Source organism: Rutidosis leptorrhynchoides, chromosome 4 (genome assembly GCF_046630445.1).
Source record: "Rutidosis leptorrhynchoides isolate AG116_Rl617_1_P2 chromosome 4, CSIRO_AGI_Rlap_v1, whole genome shotgun sequence".
In the NCBI taxonomy this organism is placed as follows: Eukaryota; Viridiplantae; Streptophyta; class Magnoliopsida; order Asterales; family Asteraceae; genus Rutidosis; species Rutidosis leptorrhynchoides.
In genome coordinates this window covers 530,986,614-531,005,563 of record NC_092336.1, presented here as the reverse complement: position 1 = coordinate 531,005,563, position 18,950 = coordinate 530,986,614, and the positions used below count along the sequence as shown (strand labels likewise).

The following is an 18,950-nucleotide window of genomic DNA, read 5'->3' as shown; positions in this document are numbered from 1 at the left end:
TATTATTGTGTTAGTATGTTAAACTTCCAAGGAAAATTCAAATCAAACCTTTTGAACAACAAATAATGAATGGTTTACACACAACTAATATAGTTTCATCGAACAACAAAATATTGAACGATAACTATTTTTCCCATATGAATTTGAATATGATTTATAATATGGAGGGGGGCCAACAAAAAAATCACCTCATGTTTGATGCTGCACTAGAAGCTGCTGCAGTCACCACCATCTTTCTCCTTTCGGCTACCTTCAATCTTGGCGATCTTGGTTTTGTGACTCCTTTTGATGACCTGTCCCCATAAACATCCAAATCCAATACAAATGTTAGTGATAGTGGCAACAAATATAAAATCCAAATGTTTGTGAAAATTTTTATTCAGGTCAAAGCATCCATACTTTCGGGGTAAGAAAGGCTTGTTGAAATTAGGCACAGGCCTTGCGTGAGGCACCAACGTCCTTCTTAGTTGTTTCAAAGCTTTCTCTTCCTCCATCTACACAATAATTTGACCACAAGTTAAATATATATTTATGTTCATTATCACAACCACATATCTTTTAATCTTAGAAAATATTGTTACCATCTTAGAGGACTCTGTCTCATCTCGGTATCTTTTATACATCATCTCTTTCTCTTTAATTTTCTTGTCAAATTCTGCTCTATCTGCTGCTCGGTGTTCCACATGTAGATCGAATCCCTGAACTTCAGTCAGAGGTCTACGAACTTTCTCAGGAACCGGAATGGGATCCCTGCAAGTTTTAAGTTTTAACCAGAAGTTAGCATAATCTTGGCTGCATAAATATCATAGCAAATGTTTAGTATTTATTGATAAGTTGTCTTTTTTGTTACTCTTTCAGTATTGGTTGAGCCTTGAATAATCTCATCCTTGCTTCTTCCTCTTCCAACCTTCTTCGTTCTTCCATCTCTCTTTGAATTTCTTCTTCATGTCTCACCAAACTCTCCAGCTGGAACGGTTCAGGTTTGGTGCATTGTTTTGGCTCGGGTTTTGGAGGAACCTACATGGACCGAAATGGGCCAGGTCAGCAAAAAGCACTTGCAACAATAACTGTTGATAGGAAAAATATAAGGGGTAAATATGTTTGCATACCACAGGGTAATCGGTAGTATAAGGATATGGCGTGGCTTTAGGAACTCGAGCTCTCTCATCTTCTATTTGCTTGTGTATAATTTCCATCACAAATCTTTTTTCCTTTTCTGCCCCTCTCTCCTCGGTGTGCAGATGGAAAGGACTGGGGGCAGTGATCCGAGGAATTCGTTTCGAATTATGGGAGTCGGCGGAGCACAATGAAAGCTGTATAAGAAAAAAACATAACATTCCATTAGCAAATTATAAAGAACAGGTAAGGTATATGTAGCAAAGTTTATATTTTATTTATTAGTCTCAACATACCTTATCAAACAAGTCAGCAACATTTGTGGCTGGAGGTGGAATCCTTTCATCTATAGCAAAGTGAAATTCTTGAGGAACTGTGACTTGTCGTTTTTTGTTATAAAACAGACCCTGCTCACCTTTACTTTCAAATATCTACACAAATTATCAGAATAATAAAGCAGCCGAAACATGAATAAGGGTTTATGTTTATTAATTTATTCATTCATTATACCTTTTTGTTCAAAGGTCTGGCCTTGAATTTTGGAGCTTTCTCCAGCTCTTCTTGTTCTAGTTCTTCGGTAGTTTTAATTTTAGGAGGTCGTGCTCTTAATAATGTTTGTAGAGGAGGTGTTTTAGGTGTCGTAAGACTAGGCTTCCATTGATGAATCTGCCACGATGAACAAAAAAAATTAAGCAAAGTTAAGAAAAGAAAATTTGTGAATTCGGTAATATACCAATTCTGTATAACTCATTACCTGAGGTGCAGTTTCTGTTGAAGCAATTGTTGAAGTTTCTGCATTCAAATTTGCCCTTTCCATTGTTTCCAAGTGAAATTCTTGAAATTGAGGAATCTGGGGTATACTCCTCTTCATTGCTGGTAATGTTGGAGCCTCAAGTATCTGGTGGAAACAATTTAGTTTTAGTAAAAAAAAAAAAAAAAATCACCTTTCTGTGATTTGATAAGATAATTAAAAAAGAATATGATATACCTTGCGGTTAACTGGGCGCGCCTTAAATTTGGGAATTTTAGCCATCATTTCTTCCTCAATCTCTGCTGAACTCTTGAGCTTAACTGAGCGAACACGCTGAGATGTTTCAAACGTGGGTTCTTTCGGTTTGGTCAGAGTCAATTTAGGCTTTCTTTGCATCACTTGACTAGGATCACCCTGTAGACGTACCACAAAAAACAAAAACTGAGCTGTTAAAATAACTTAATCTAAAAATCTTGGGAGTAGAATCGAAATATAGACTCCGTATTTATTTACATGAGATATCGAGGAAGGGCGAGGGGGCAGATTCAGATCCCTTGTGCCAGATTGGAACTTTCTCATCATTTCAGCCATCGAAACAAATGGAACTGATGCGGGCTCACGAGCATACATCTTCTCGTTAGAAATACAGTAAAAAAAGTTAGCATCAAAATCACTTTTTAAATGATAACAGAACTTAGAAATAACCCTTAATAAATCAAACCTTTCTTTCTCCCTTGCGTGCTCCTAATGGTGTGGCTACGTTAGAATTACTGCCATTGACAACACCTGGTCTTGCTTTGTGGGGCAAAATTTGTGTTTTGACATTCAAAATCTGAAATTTTCATGTATATACAGATATTATTAAACCTCGTTAGACGCTGAATTACGGAGGATCGACAAGAAACGGATGCTGACCTGTCTAGTTTTTCCTCCTTCAAGTTTCTGCCTCTTAATAGCTTGGTTTTCCAAAGCAAGATTAGAAGTAACACCAATCTTATTTACTTGATTTGTATCCCTGTTGAATGACAATTTAAAGATACAAGTAAGAAGTGGGTTAACAAAGCATCTGCCAACTCATTCAAATGCACAAGTAGTATTTTGTAAAGTTGTTCTAACCTTCTCAAAGTAGCAGGGGTTTTAGCACATTTTGCTTGTGATTGAGCTTTCAATTTGAGCGCAGACGGATTCTTCACTGCACTAGCAATTCTTCTGGCTGTCTCTTGCTTCTTTGACTCTGTTTGTAGAATATCCTTCTTCTTTTGAGAAGCCATTGGTGGTTTTGGGCTGCATGCTTCTGTTCCTACAGAGTTTCAAGTCTAAGCTAAATAACATCATCTAATAAGGATAAACTTTTTATCATTATAATATCACAAACCTTGAGGATTATCTGTGTCTTTTTCTGTCTTAGTTTGTTCATCATCTTTCTTGATTTCCTTTTCTGTCTTCTCACCAGAGCATAACTATTATGAAAAATAATTGTGATTACAGTTGTGAAACTGAAAGAGGAATCAAATTTCAGTTTTTATCTAAATCGAAGTTCTCGCTCACCCGATTGGGAGGAAAGTAACTATTTTTATCTTTTGCAGCGTTTACAGTTATATTTTCCTTGGGATCATGCTCAATAACTACACTCTCAGACACTTCTGTTTGAGTGAATTCACAAAGGCTATCCGATTGAAACGCTCTTGTACTCTTAACCTTGTGCATAACAGCTGAATCAAAATAGATCAAACATGACAAGGCAATTACTTTTAATTCAGGCCCCAATTATTACCAGATCACAAAACAATAATTAAAGGTTAAGTATAATTATTACAACTCCAAAGAATCAAATCAAAATAGATCAATTATGCAAAACAGAAACTTCAAGCCATAATCCCAAAGTTCACTAGATATCATAAAAGGCAAAAAAAAAAAAATCATTTCAACTCCACAAGAATCACAATAGATCAAACATGACAAAACAGAAACTTTAAACCGTGATACCGATTTTCATTATATCATATACAGTATTATATATATGTTCAATAATTATTATAACATCTCCAAATAATCATAATCATCATCATCATATAAATATAATAGTCGGCATCCATCAAGAAATAAAAAATTGACCAGATTAGATTTTAAAATTCTACCTTAATCAACAAATTGACAACCAGATTACAATAAGTTAATCAGAAATAAAAAAAATTGAATATAATGAGAATAAAGTAAAGTACGTACGTGAAGGAGCGTAAGTAAGAGCCGTATCGAACCAAAGCTGTGCGTCACGAATTTGATCTTCAGTTTCTCCTTGAATGAAATCAAAAAATTTGGGCGCAGAGAATTCGTAATCAACATCAATCGTTATATCTCCTGTATCGTCCATAACCACCACTTGATTAACAGCTCGCAATTTTAATTTTTTGGATACAGAGAAAACGTATTTTTTTCGTTAGGGTTAGGGTTTGAGACGAACGAGCGGTGTAAGAGGGAATTGGGGAAAGAGATGGAAAAAAAAAAAATAACGGTCGGATTCTTTAACGGTCGATTTATTTATTCCGTATTTGAATAGGGGAGGAGAGACGGAATATAAGCGATAAGCACAACGGCTATAATGAGATTCGGTAAAACGGCATCGTTTATTGACAAACCTGGTGTGTGTATTATTTTCTTACAGTGGTTGTGGTGATGTTTAATTACCATCATGCCCCCGTAAACAATAACGTTCTCTGTTTCATTTACCAAAGTATTTTGGTAAATTACACATTTCTTTTACAATCATCCAATTTTTAACATCTTTTTTCCTTTCCGTTCTATTATACTAAATGCAATAATAAAGTTTAATTACCATTATATCCATGTGAACAACGTGATTATTTTGATAATTATACATTTTTAGTTGTTAACATTTATTTTTTCCTTTTTCATTTTTGACTTTAAATCTTTAATTCTTTTATACCTTTTTTACTCTTTATTTTTTACATTTTATTTATTGCATTTTAATAAAACAACTCGCACTAAAGCACGGGCTTTCATCCCTCGTTTTAAGGGATTTTTACTTACATTGACTTGCTTGTTTTAAATAATAATATTGATATTAATATATATAGTCCTGGCTATGGCCAAGATTTCTATAATTAAATCTTCAAATTAGTTTATAATTAATTTTCAAATTATGAAGTATTAATATACTTTTTAAATTTAAATTTTCTTTTATTAAAGTGTTGGCAATATTTATTTATGGAAGGTTGAAGTTATAAATGGTAATCAATAAATAAATAAAAAAGGTAAGAATCACGTAAACAAAAAACCCCTTCTAATTCCTACATCCAATCGAATAATAACACATGTTTACCTTCTATACTCAACTTTAAATCCGTTTCTTTTGCTTCAAAGGTAACAGAAAACAACATCTCAGATCAATGTTTGGGCAAAAGTATTAAAGAATCGTGCAAAACAAACTTAAGGCTCGATGTATGCTCATTGTCAATGAACAAGAACATGTTACTCTTTCAAAAGATGGTAACAATGGAAACAAAGTGAAACCTCTAGGTAATAGTTGGGTTGATCAAGTTCCTAACAATTCACCTATTTTTGATACGGATAGTGAAATCAATCATGTGGTTGGGCAAGAAACTTTTAAAGAGCACTATTAATGGTAAACAATTTGTGGCAAAACAATATAAAGAAGAATTGCGCAATTTTGTAGTGTTAATGGAGAATATGGCGGATGATGATGATACACCGGTTAAAAAGCCTAAATCACGAGACTAGGCTCCAACCAATTTCTCATCACTTTTATCTCAACAAAATTCTCTTACAATGAAAAATTAAATTCGTTCCTTTTACCTCATCACTTTTGTCATCAGTCATGTTATCGTTTATTCTATTTGTTTCCTTCACCTCGCCAATTTCTAAAGATTTTTTTAGGCACTGATCAATCATACCGATCCTTTTCTTATAGTTTCCTCTTCTCAATCACCAAATATTTTTCATTTTCTGTCAGTTATGTCTCGGCCTCGATTGGATTGAGTGTTCTTCGTGTTTCAACGCAAGATGTCTATCTTTTGAAGCTTTCGTTTCTTTTTTCAGGTTTATGGTGCTTTCTTGTCAATTGGGGATGACTTCCACATTGATCCTACCATTATATATATCACGAAGTGTCTTTTTTAAATATTCATATTTTCGTGTGATCTTGATGACTGGAAAAAAATTCAAAAAAAACAAAAACAAAAAGATATATTTGCTTCCTCTCGCTTCCCCCAATTGGTTACTTCTCCATTGATTCTGCCCCTATATATATATATATATATATATATATATATATATATATATATATATATATATATATATATATATATATATATATTTTAGTGTGAGAACTCTAGAAACTCCAAAATACACTGAAATTCGAGCAAAAAAAAGTTGCGGGCGAGCAAAAAACAAGGAATTCGAGCAACAACAAAAAAAACATGGGCGAGCATATTTTTTTTATTTTTTTTGGAATTACAAAAATGTAGCACACAAAATTGTCCGAATTTCATTTTTTTTGTTCGAATTTCACATGTTCTACAATTTTTTGTTCGAATTTCACATTTTTGTTTGCCCGCCATTTTTTTTGTTCAAATTTCAGTGTATTTTGGTGTATTTTAGAGTTCTCAAAGTTCTCACACAAAAAAGTTCTCATTTGATTTCTCTGCAATATATATATATATATATATAGCCAAAAGTTCAAACGAGAACCGTAAAAAAAGCGAGAACTGCGAGAACTTTTGATTTATAAAGATTTTCACATGTAAATAGATTGAATCGCACATAAACCTTGATGAAGAGTATGAATGAACATAAAATTGTTGAAAAACACTTATATTTTTCCTATATAATTAAATATATAGTCTCTTGTTCACATGTGCATATTTATTTCCGAACATGTGAACAATTTCATATAATTAACAATTTAACATGTAATTTAAGCTAATGAACATATGTTTGTTAATGGTATGTGCATTAATTAACATTTGCATGTCATTGGTTGTATTTAAACGCATAAAAACTATTAAATTAAATAGTTCTCGCAGTTCTTACCTTTTTAGTGGTTCTCGTTTGAACCTGCCCATATATATATATATATATATATATATATATATATATATATATATATATATATATATATATATATAGAGAGAGAGAGAGAGAGAGAGATTTAATCAAGAGGGAAGCACTTTTTTGGGGGGAAGTAATTTTTTTCGTTTTTTTGAAAAAACTTTGTTCACGAACATTATAGATTAGATGCAAATATGAACATTTAAAAAAGACATTTTGTGATGAATGTCATTATTTTGGCGGAAAAACGCTCGAAGAAAAAAATAAAAACATTCAATGCATTGAATGTTTTGCTGCTGAGTTTTTTTTAAGGGATTAGAAATTAGGGTTTAGAAATTATGGGGTTATAAATTAGGGTTTAGCTATTAGGTTAGAAATTAGGGTTTTGGGTTTAGAAATTAGAGTTTAGGGTTTAGAAATTAGGGTTTAGATTGAATATTTTAACACGAACGGTTTAGAGTTTAGGGTTTTGGGTTTTGGGTTGAGGGTTTACGGAGTAAACCCGAAAACCCACAACCCAAAACCCTAAACCCTAAACCCTAAACTCTAAATCGGGCTAAATTCGAAAACAACACTTCACACAAGATGAAAACAAAACGATGCAAATAAACTCAGCAGCAAAACATTCAATGCATTGAATGTTTTAATTTTTTTATTCGAGCGTTTTCCCGCCAAAATAATGACATTCATCACAAAGTGTCTTTTTTAAATGTTCTTATTTTCATCTAATCTATAATGTTCGTGAACAAAGTTTTTTCAAAAAACGAAAAAATAAAAAAAATAATTTGCTTCCCCCTTCCCCTAAAAAGTGCTTCCCCTCTTGATTATGACCCTATATATATATATATATATATATATATATATATATATATATATATATATATATATATATATATATATATATATATATAATAACAAAAGCAAAAATATGTCATTTTAAAGAGCCTAAATTAATCTTAGCCATTTATTTAATTAACCATGATCTCAACCCTTAATTTCTTCCTAATTTTTCTAATGAACTTGTAATCTTGACCTTTAATTGTTTGATTACTAAAATACCTTCTAACATAGATTCCCTTCAATTTTAAAAACATACTGGAGCAAATTAACAAATTAACAAATTAGGGTTCAGAGAAAACACGGTTGAGGGGTCACTCTCATCCCTTTCATTCACGTTATTCATTCGAACCCTAAATTAATCCCTAACTGAGCCCTAAATTGATCACGTTATTCATTCGAACCCTAAAACAGGTTCAACAATCGATTAACAATCGTTAAATTCCAGATCAAGATACATTATACTCATCTGATTCGTCCTTCCAACAATTGATTAACAAGGTTAGTATTTTTTAAATTTTGTATCACTAATTAGTCTTTGTTAAATTAAGCTTTTGATTACACAGTACGCTATCAATGATTTCAAGTCAGCGTAATCCATTTTACACTATCTGATCTGAATTTTTGAATATAATATAAATGTACTATGTTTTAAGTGATATTTGATTGTAATAAACATTTTCAGGTTTAATAATTGGAGTTTTATACTGTTGGTGGTGAGGTTTTTATACTGTTAATAGGGTTTAATTACCACTTCGCATTTGTTAGGGTTTAGATGTTGAAATCATGCTTGATCGTACTACAGTTATAAGATAATATTGATTTAAGTAATATTAAAATTTGCAGGACAGTTGGATGACGGTACATTGAATGACTTTTATGTCAAGGTTTGCTTAAGGTACGTCCTGATGACTTTTATGTCAATATAGGCCCTAAAAAACACACTCAACCGTTGATGATCAATATTTGGTAGGTTCAAAGTACCGGTTAAGATTGTCAACGATACATGATCAACCTCCTTTACAATGTTCGAAGATGACCTTAAAAGTTCTTCAATAAACGACTTATGAGTTGAAGAAGTCTGTTGTAGACGATGATGAGATACCCTCTGAACATCAACAGATTGTTGGCAACAAACTATTGTTCAACGGTAATGTCGCTGTCATTAATAGGTTAAATGCATATTTTGTGAACATGATAAAGGTATACCGTGACGATGATGAATACATCTCCGTATTCAACGAGATGTTGAAGTCTTGATGATGTTGACTTATTACCCTCAATAATTTTCAACTCATAAACCTATAAATTTGTTGCTACTGAAATATATTAAATTTACACTCTGTTACAGTTTGAGTGCAGGAAGATGGGTCGGTAGGTAACAATGGTACTAATGTTGCACCTGCATTACATGAGGTTAGAAACCTTTGAGCTTTATTATTTTTTAGTGTTTGGTATTTTATATATTTTGGCACACAAATTTATCTTTGGAATTTTTTGTACTACAGTTTGATATTGGGATAGCTATGTGTATTCAAGGAACATAAGTGGCGAAATAGAGCAGTGATATTAGACTATCGCAATTAACATTGTCAAAGCAGGTTAGTTAATTCTGAATTTATGATATTTAATTATGATAGTAATTATGTTACTTCATGAATTCAAAAGGTATTTGATTAGTCATTAACCTCAAACATGAAAAATGGGATAAATGACATAAATACGTCGGATCAATAGAAAACCGCTGCAAATTCTTACTGATTCCACGCACCATGGGACGGACAGCCATAGAGAGACTCAATAAACTCCAATGAGAATTGGGCTAATATTTTTAGGTAATGACTCAAACTCAAATTTTCATGTAAGTGCCAGATTCTTGAGTGGAATTTTAACTCTATTAAATACATGATGTGAGCATTTAGAATTTCCTATTATTTATTGAAATCACATCATTCAGTGACTCCATCAGTAGTACGAGTTTGCAATATGTACCATTTGTTGTATATGCTTCGTACAATTCAATTTTTTTTTCTTTCGTATAGATACTCTATCAACCAAATTTAGATTATCACCACATCCAAACACCAAACAAACTTAAGTTCTGTACCTGCATGCTGCAGGTTCGCGGGTTAATTTATTTAGTTCATTTAGACAGTAGTTTTCCTGGCTGGGTCTCTTCTTATCTTGTCATAGTGTTTGATTAAATGAACAGATTTTTAATATGAGATACTATGCATGATGAGCTATGAGGTTAGTTCTATTGTTTGCAACAGTCAATGTTATGCATTCTGATGCGCCATTATTAGGCATAACATTTACATTACATGTAGTTAGAGATGTCGATTCCATACTTATATGGTTGGAGGTGATCGTTGTCGGGAATCTAATTCAACAAAGTGTAATCTTTGCATCTACTACCACTTAACAGAACCTGTAAACTGTTTGTTTACATGACCTATCTTGATAAATTGTATATTATGAAGCCATTAAACGTAATGGTTGGAACACTTATCCAAGTATTTGACTTGCAATACTTTTTAGGGGTCAAAGTTTTCAATCAGCAAGGCGAAAAAGATTGAGTTTCTTTCATAAAAGTTTTGTGATTGTGCCTTCTTCAATCATGCAGGTACTGTAATAATGTAGTATTGCTTTGGGCTGACTGTAACTTTTGATTTACATTTATTTTATTTTTGATATTCGATTATGATATGTTGAAATATAGTTACAGATCTTAGTTTTCTCCAACGCGTGTGATTCTAATTCATCATGGATAACTTGGATTACAAAAACGTCGTCTCTTGATCGAAAACAATGAAGAGCGGGTATTGATGTTTTTGTTTTTTATTTTGTAGTTTTTTTTTTACTGTTATAGTGATGAAGAGTAGTAAACAATTTTTAACTGCATTTTGTGAAGAGGTTGCAATTGTAATGGTTCTTTTTGTAACTTTGATACAGGCTGATTAGCTCCAACTCAGAGCAATAAATACATGATACAACAAATTGAAGTGATATATGACAACTAAAAGACTGAAAGGAGTAATTCATCTAATCAAAATTGATACTTTTGAATTCACTGACCTCTCACTTTTACAGTATGTTTAAATGGTAAGTAAAATCCCCCAGCTACCCATTTCACCACCTGTATTGTTGGGTCACTTTGTATTGCTATTAAAAAGTAGCATATGATAATAATGATAGATGATATATTATAAGTTTTAGCGACGAAATCTACTTTCTCAAATAAAGCATAATGGTCTATTATGATAACCTTATATGCACATTTATACTTTTATAGATTGTCAATTCACAATCACAAGGTAATTCAGTGACAATCTTGATATATGTGTAGTTTGCTGAAGTGAGATGGTGTACAGATAGGATCATTGCAATGGACTTTTAATAGGCTGAAGAAGTAACAAGAGAAATGTCAGTCGACTTTTAAGAGCATTGTGAGTTCGAAAACAATCATTAAGATGAAAACAACGTTAAATCATTGATCCAAGAGTTGTTCCTGCTAGCACCTTCAGATGAACACATGTTCTCACTGTTAAGTTCATTAATGACATGGAGAGATTGCAAGATATCAACACAGAAGAGCCCTGTTAAAGCCCAGATCGAACAACTCTATTGATCAAGGTATTAAACTTGCCTGTTGTTTATTGTGTTCAATTGTTTACTGATTTCGATGTCCATTTAGATATTTGCGTGTTTTTTTTTTGTATAATTAGGTTCTATTTCACTACTGTACGTAAATAGCCATCTTCGATATCTAATTAGGGTTTCTGCTGTATTGTCATTTCTTATTATTAAATCTTCTAGCTATGACGATATAAATTGATTGACTGAATATTGTAGCTATGACGATATAAATTGATTTGACTCTTGAGATTACCAGATAATGTATCAATTTGATTCTGGAACCCTACAAACATACGAAAATCTATTAATCTGACGGTTCTTCACATTTGATTCATTATTTGGTTAACACGGAGGATTAGGTAACCGATTGAAGATTGTTAAAGTATTCTTTTTGGATTTAATTTCTCAATTATTATTTAGATCCTGCTTAGCAATTGTTTCTACACTTTTATCTGTTTTATCTTCATTTATGATATTAAGATATTCATCTTCTGTAATTTCATTTTGTGCAGCATGGTTTGGACAGAAGGATAATAATCACATGATATTAAGAAGACGAGTACAAAGAAGTCGACATGGGAAAAAAGGTATTATTCAAAAAATACGTTTTTAGTCGACATAATTGATTTGACTGTTTGGATGGATTGTTCCTAAAATTTTACATGGATTGTGAGTTTATGTATTCGAACGAGGCTATACTAGAACACTAAAAGATCTCAAGGAGTCTAGAAAGTACTACTCTTATGCTATTATACAGAGTGAAGTACTACTCTTTGGCTAAGGTGGGAAATTGTGATCCATTTGGTTCATAATTATCCATTTTGACCCGTTTTTGACAATTACCAATATAAGGTGCACTGGTGAACTTAAATTATTGTTTGCTTCTACAATGTTACGTGTTTTCTTCTCCAAGGTTTTGCAGCCACCTAATTTGAACCCATTCTTCATACTCTAACTTCAATTGTTACAGATAAATAAGTCAACTCAGCATGTGACTTTATCTTATTCTACTGGTTTTTTGTAGGTTTGTGGAGTATGAAAATGCTTGAGGTATGTAGTATGCATTTTTGTTGTTTTTAACTTGAGCCTTTTTGCATGTTTTAGTGTATGACTAAGTTAATTATTGTTTTTAGGCTAATGGTAAAGATTTCTTCGTTTAACCCGCAGAAAGCAGAAGGCTAACAGAAGGTGATAAGATATTTTGAGTGCCCCATTTTTTATAATTTCATAAATCGACGTGGCGTATATCTTACCATTAGCTATTCTCATAACAACAAAATCACTTTCAACATCAACTTAACTACAAGGATGCTTTGCTTAAAACCAGGAATTTGAAACTTCAAAACGGGTTACGAAAAGAAAACATCTGTCCAACACTCTTGATTTTATCAGGCTGATTGGTCAAGACCAGAAGAAGAGTGAATCACAGGTGATATATTTTTTATATACTTTAACCTTCCTTTTTATCATATTTGGCACATTATTTACTGATAATGGTTAAACGAATTGGTTATGGCCTGGCCTAGACTAACCAATTTTAGCCTAAAACACAACCAATCATTCTATCACATCTACGATCCTGAATCGCCAATGGGGATTGTGGATGCAAGTGAAAAAATTGTGAACGTAAGCTATGAACTGATTGAGCAGTTTGAGGTTTCGTTTTCTCACAGGGACGTGGTGTTTAGACTTGGGCTAAAATAATCATGTCCTTTTGAACCTTTTGATTATCTCATATTTGATTGAACTTCTATACAATAATTGTATTTTCTTATTATTTTTCATTTCGTTAAGTATTTGTTGGACCTATATTGTCTCTTGGATGTTCGTTTTTGTTAATTGTTTATTGAACGTTTGGTTATGAATAAAGTGTGTGTTTTATTGTTTCAGTATGTTTCAATTTAGTATTTTATTGGATTATTAGATGTTTCACAATAGTAGTACTATTGTTTGCTATAAGTGGTAGTTTGGTCTTGCGATATTCAACTTCATTATATAGATAGATATTAAGCAGATCATGTAAATGAGGTAGTTAATCTTTTTACTTCAAACCATAATTCTATTAAGGGTGCGATGATCCAAATCATTGTTGGTGTATATAATTTTTTGAGTATCTATAATATCATCGGTTACACTTAAATAGTCAAAAATAAAATTTTGTTATGTCTCTTATTAGGTGATCAATTGTGTGAAAAGAGTTTAACGGGGATGCGAAGTATACTTACAGAAAAACAAGAAGGTCCTTCAGTGTTGACACTGACTGACTACTTCAAACGATTGATTACATTAAGTACTTACTGACTACTTCAAACGATTGACTGCATTAAGTAATCATTTGAACATTATGCTATCCAACTTAATATTCAACATGGTTTATTATTAAAATCTGAGACTATAACTAAATATCCAACATTTTGCTATCAACTATCTTTGTTTATTAATCATTAGACCCTCGCCGTTGGCGGCGTAAGGAGAAGGGGTAGACCTAGACGTTGGATGGAGGATAGATTGAAGCTGGACATGAAAGAGCTTATACTGACGGAGGACATGACTTTTGATAGGAGCCTGTGGAGGAGTAGAATTAGGATAATTGAGTAAGTTGTTTTTTTTTTTTTTTTTTTTTCAATGTTTTTATTACATTTATTGTACAACTACATACATAACTATAACTAGTTATTCTATAGTTACACTATATATACCCCTCCACATAGTATATATGCACCTGTATCTATCTATATGTATTTAGGCTATATACATGTACCGTTGCATATGTGTGTATCTATATATGTATCTATGTATCTAAGTAACATGTATTGGTGTATGTATGATTGTTTGTCTTGTTTCTGTACCTAGGTATATATATCTATGAATTTACCTATATGTATATATGTTTAAGCATGGGTTTTATCCATGCTTATGTGTGGTGCGTGTGTGTGTGTATATATATATATATATATATATATATATATTTTGTTTGTCTGTATGTCTACTTGATTTTAAATGGTTTTGTGCTCTATATGATTCATGCTATTTGCCCTACTGTTGTGCAATACTGCTATTTGTGTTCCCTTTTTGGTTACTGTGTTTGGTTGCATCTTGCTAGGCGCACATAACCCTTACAGGTACGTATCTTTTGCCCTATCTATTTCGTTTTTATGAGCACATCTGGCCGGAGGTCCTTTTTGGAAGCAATCTCTTTTGCTCTAGAGTAGATGGAGGGACGACCTTATCTAGGCGCGGGTTCTATACTCGCGGGTGGAGTAGCGACTTCCTTCTAATCTAGGGTACGAGGAATGATTGTCTACACCTACCTCTCCCATACCCCACTTTTGTGGGATTGGGTATTGTTGTTGTTGTTGTTGTTATATTCAGTATTTTTATAAGACTTTATTTATATCTACTATTTGTTCAACTTCATGCTTTGCATAGATTTGTATCTTAAACACATTTTTTGTCGATTACATTTATGTGCACATACATAATATACATTACATTTATGTCCGATAATTTTTGAAAGGACTATCGTCTTCGGGTTAAGAACTTATTCACTTTAAACGTCAGCCTTGACACGTTAATAAATTACGTAAAAAAAATAACATTACATTTTACATAATTACATCACATTTTAAAAAATTAAAAGAAAAGAATGTTATTTTCTTTTAATCTATCTATATCTATATCTATACTTCTATATCTATATCTATACTATATATAATAACAAAAGCAAAAATAAGTCATTTTAAGGAGCCTAAACTAATCTTAGCCATCCATTTAATTAACCATCTTTGATCTTAACACTTAATTTCTTCCTAATCTTCCTAATGACCTCATAATCTTGGCCTTTAATTGTTTAATTACTAAAACACCCTTCTAACTTAGATTTGGGCAAGCTTTTCTTAAAATTTTAGGGTCCCACGTTTATCATCACGTTCAAAATTTTAACAAAAAAAATAAAAATAAAAATTTCAAAACACCCTCCTCTCTCAAGTTGTTCCCGGTTTAGGGGTTCTGGATAATAATCATACCACTTCAACTAAAAAAAACCATAATTCCCTCTAAAACACACACACGACAACCATCACAAAATCCAGAATCAATTCTTCCTTCACCTAATAGAACGACGTCCAACCGGTGAAGAATTAAATTCAATTACTGCAATTGGTGAACGCAGATTTTTATGCGATATAAACGTTACACTTATGTCCATGGAATCAGGTAATCAATTCATATGCTATTTAATCGAGTTTTAAATTAATGTTAATATCATTCGCTCATCAGGTTACTCTTAATAATTATTATGATGATTATGATTAGTTGGTTTCTTACTGTATGTTTGACTCATCAAGGTAAGTCATGGATTTCATTTGAAGATATTATAAGTCAATTTTAACCATTGAGCTGGAAAAGTTAACTGAACTTAACAATTTGTTGTCTCGGGTTTCTTTATGTGTTGATTGAGTAGGACTATGATCTAGTAGTCTTCTTAATTGTGATGTATTATAGGAGTAAAGACAATGACCTTTAAACTTGTCGAATAGAACTACTCTTAACTATCATAGTTAGAAATAAGGTGATGTGATGTAAATATTGTAAATAACTACTCCCTCCGTCCCTATATTATTGTCCATTATTCTATTTTGGGATGTCCCAAATTAATTGTCCACTTCCATAAATAGCAAGGAAAGAAGATATTTCATTGGCGGATCTGGAGAGAGAAGATATTTCATTGGTGGAGAAATGAAGTTAGTGAGATTTTCTAAAACTGTGTGTTTTTTGTCTGGTGACAATAAATATGGGACGGAGGGAGTATAATATAATTATTTATATAATAGTAATTCACGTTGTGTTCAATAAAATCAAACCACTATAAAGAATAATTCTACATAGTCATTTTATTTCTCATTTGTCTAAAGTTGATTGTATACCATGTAATTAACAAAAGATACATATTATTCCCGAAATGTATTATTCAAATATCCAATTAAAACAATTTTTTTTTGCAAAATTTCGCGAAATTGCGGGTCTTAAACAATTGTTTCCAAAATAGCTAATGGTCATTCCTAATTGTTATCAATGTGTAAAAACTTATATTTCTTTACAAATTAAACTCTCAACTAATATCTAATATCTAATAGTACTACAAAGTAAACAAAATTAATAGATTATTAATCTATTTTCTTTTGCCTTGTAATCAAACGAACATATTATATATAAAGCTACTTTACTTGAACCATCACAATTTTGATAACGCCCATACAAAAGTGGAAATCGCGGGCCTTAAGCTAGTATATATATATTGTAGTATACTATATTATTACCCTCTCTATCTCGTTATAATATTTGATGTATAATTATATGAATCAATTGGATTTTACATGTGTTTTTATTGATGTAATAACATTCATTATGTATTAATCGTATATAACAAACATAGAAAATTTTAAAGTCAAAACTAAGTAAAAAAATTCTTACAAAAGTTAAAATTAGACACTTCTAATAAAACGGAGGTAGTATATTATATATAAAATGAAACTTTATTACATGTAGCCTCTATAACTTTAATTATATTTTAAATGCAAACATAAATATGACTTCTATACGTTTCTTGAAAATTGTGAGAACTGAGAAGAGGATGTATATAAACGGTGCTCTGATAGTCGAGAGTCGATCGAGAGTGGAATAGCAAAACTCAAAGAATAAGTTAATAAATACCAACAAACTTGACTAAATTTAGATTAATAGAAACAAATAAGTAAGAGAAATTTTGCATGTACATTTGTAACTCTCATCGTCGAAGTGCCACATATATAAAACTGCATGCCCACCTCCTAATTCTATTCAGCCACGTCATCACCATACCCCACACCTCTCTCGATCATTCCTATAAACTCACCAGTTTCATCCTTTTTACTCCATCAAAAAAACAAACTGTACAATATTTATATTTAAGCAGCCATAGCCATAGCCATTATGGATGATGTTTCTACAGAACAACATCACAAAATTCATATCAAGAAATCATCTTTTCGTGACCTTGAAATCCCACCCCGAAAACTTCTCACTCGTCAACAAAACGTTGACTCACCAATAATTCTTCCTGAAGAAAAGTTGTTACACAAATTTCTTCCATCAAATTCATCTCATGATGATGATGAATCTGATCCGTACGCATCCGATGAGTTTCGGATGTACGAATTCAAGATTCGTAAGTGTACACGTAGCCGATCGCATGACTGGACTGCTTGTCCTTTTGCACATCCCGGTGAAAAAGCAAGAAGAAGGTGTCCACGTAGATTTAATTATTCCGGGACCGTTTGCGCTGACTTCCGACGTGGCAGTTGTACACGTGGCGATGTTTGTGAGTTTGCTCATGGTGTTTTTGAGTGTTGGCTTCATCCTTCTCGTTACCGTACTGAAGCATGTAAAGATGGTAAAACTTGTCAAAGAAAAATTTGTTTTTTCGCTCATAGTCCTAGTCAGCTCCGATCGTTGACTTTGCCTAGTCAGCATTGTGCTTACTGCCGTTGTGGCTCAAAGATTCATCATACGAATTCTCCTACGTCCGTTTTAGATGTGGACAGTTCTGGGGGGTCTCCGATTTCGCGTTTTTCGGAGAAAAAGGGACTGATTAATCGTAACGAAATTAAGGAACTGATGAATTCAATGAGGGCTATGAGTATGAATGAAATGGATCAGGAGTTGTTGTTTGCGTTTTGTCCATCTGGATCGGGTCGGGTTAGTGAAGAGAGGTTTGTGAATGAGGGGTCCACAAGTGGACCTGATTTTGAGTGGGTCAATGATCTTCTCACCTAAACAACAAATCGAAGGTGCAGATTAATAATGAAGAACAAAGAACAAGAAGAATGTTTATTGCCGATAGAGTCCTTTTATTAGAAATATTGATTATTGTTAATTGATAATGTTAATTGTTATTGTTATCATATACGGGGTATCATATCATTGTTAAAATGCAATGGTGCACTTCTCATAGACTTTGAATTCTGTGAGTTTAGTGTTTTTAACATCCGTGAAATATGTTAATAAATCAACAATTACATTACATTGTATCTTGTAATTAGGTCTTGATTTTCAGCTCTGTAGTTCTTTTGTTTCTATGAAAAGTTGTAGACCGTAATCTCTCATGAGTCATGAGTAAAAAAGTCAAGGTGTTTGTGTCAACGTTTGAAAATGTTTATACTGTTGGTTTTATTTTTTGATAGAAAAAATTGATATGGTTACTTTGTGAATGATGTTATCGGATGTTATCCCACATAGGTGGGAGGAGAAAGTTGGAGGTAGGTGATTTGGTTATAAAAGGAGGGCTAAGTCTTCATTCCAATTTGCACCAATCAATACACTTTAAGTATTTGATTATTTCTTTCTTTCTTACCCTTGTTTGAGAGTTGTATTAGTTAAATATTTTGGAGAGTGTAGTTGGCTTAAGAGAGTCGTCTATATCATTGTAACAATTTGTGATATAGTGTATTTCTCTCTTTGGGGGCTGGTGATTTTTCTCCTG

General features: G+C 32.4%; 2 protein-coding genes and 2 long non-coding RNA genes across 10 annotated transcripts; 3 read left to right on the top strand and 1 right to left on the bottom strand.

Moving 5' to 3' along the window:
* Positions 1-121: 121 nt before the first annotated feature.
* LOC139842570 (protein TPX2-like) lies at positions 122-4,238 on the bottom strand. The gene is made up of 16 exons (XM_071832693.1): positions 4,094-4,238; positions 3,416-3,579; positions 3,243-3,327; positions 2,984-3,161; positions 2,783-2,882; positions 2,589-2,699; positions 2,381-2,497; positions 2,105-2,281; positions 1,871-2,014; positions 1,627-1,782; positions 1,413-1,547; positions 1,110-1,313; positions 851-1,017; positions 582-750; positions 400-494; positions 122-293 (listed from the first exon to the last, which is right to left on the bottom strand). Exons 1-16 carry the CDS (start codon positions 4,236-4,238, stop codon positions 185-187), a joined length of 2,256 nt encoding a protein of 751 aa, XP_071688794.1. The 3' UTR covers positions 122-184.
* Positions 4,239-8,090: 3,852 nt separating this feature from the next.
* LOC139904483 (uncharacterized) lies at positions 8,091-9,209 on the top strand. Its single transcript, XR_011778837.1, has 4 exons — positions 8,091-8,293; positions 8,639-8,690; positions 8,766-9,056; positions 9,144-9,209. It is a non-coding gene; the product is annotated as an uncharacterized lncRNA (long non-coding RNA).
* A 93-nt stretch (positions 9,210-9,302) lies between these two features.
* Positions 9,303-13,294, top strand: LOC139845014 (uncharacterized). 7 transcript variants are annotated; one of them, XR_011758164.1, is made up of 8 exons: positions 9,303-9,393; positions 10,334-10,418; positions 10,515-10,614; positions 10,748-10,897; positions 11,142-11,428; positions 11,944-12,018; positions 12,402-12,481; positions 12,599-13,294. It is a non-coding gene; the product is annotated as an uncharacterized lncRNA (long non-coding RNA). The 7 variants fall into 7 exon arrangements; XR_011758162.1 differs by having other exon boundaries at positions 12,565-13,294; XR_011758165.1 differs by having other exon boundaries at positions 11,944-12,481; positions 12,599-12,619; positions 12,759-13,294.
* A 4,107-nt stretch (positions 13,295-17,401) lies between these two features.
* Positions 17,402-18,244, top strand: LOC139842569 (zinc finger CCCH domain-containing protein 61-like). The gene has a single exon (XM_071832691.1). It carries the CDS (start codon positions 17,402-17,404, stop codon positions 18,242-18,244), a length of 843 nt encoding a protein of 280 aa, XP_071688792.1.
* Positions 18,245-18,950: the final 706 nt, after the last annotated feature.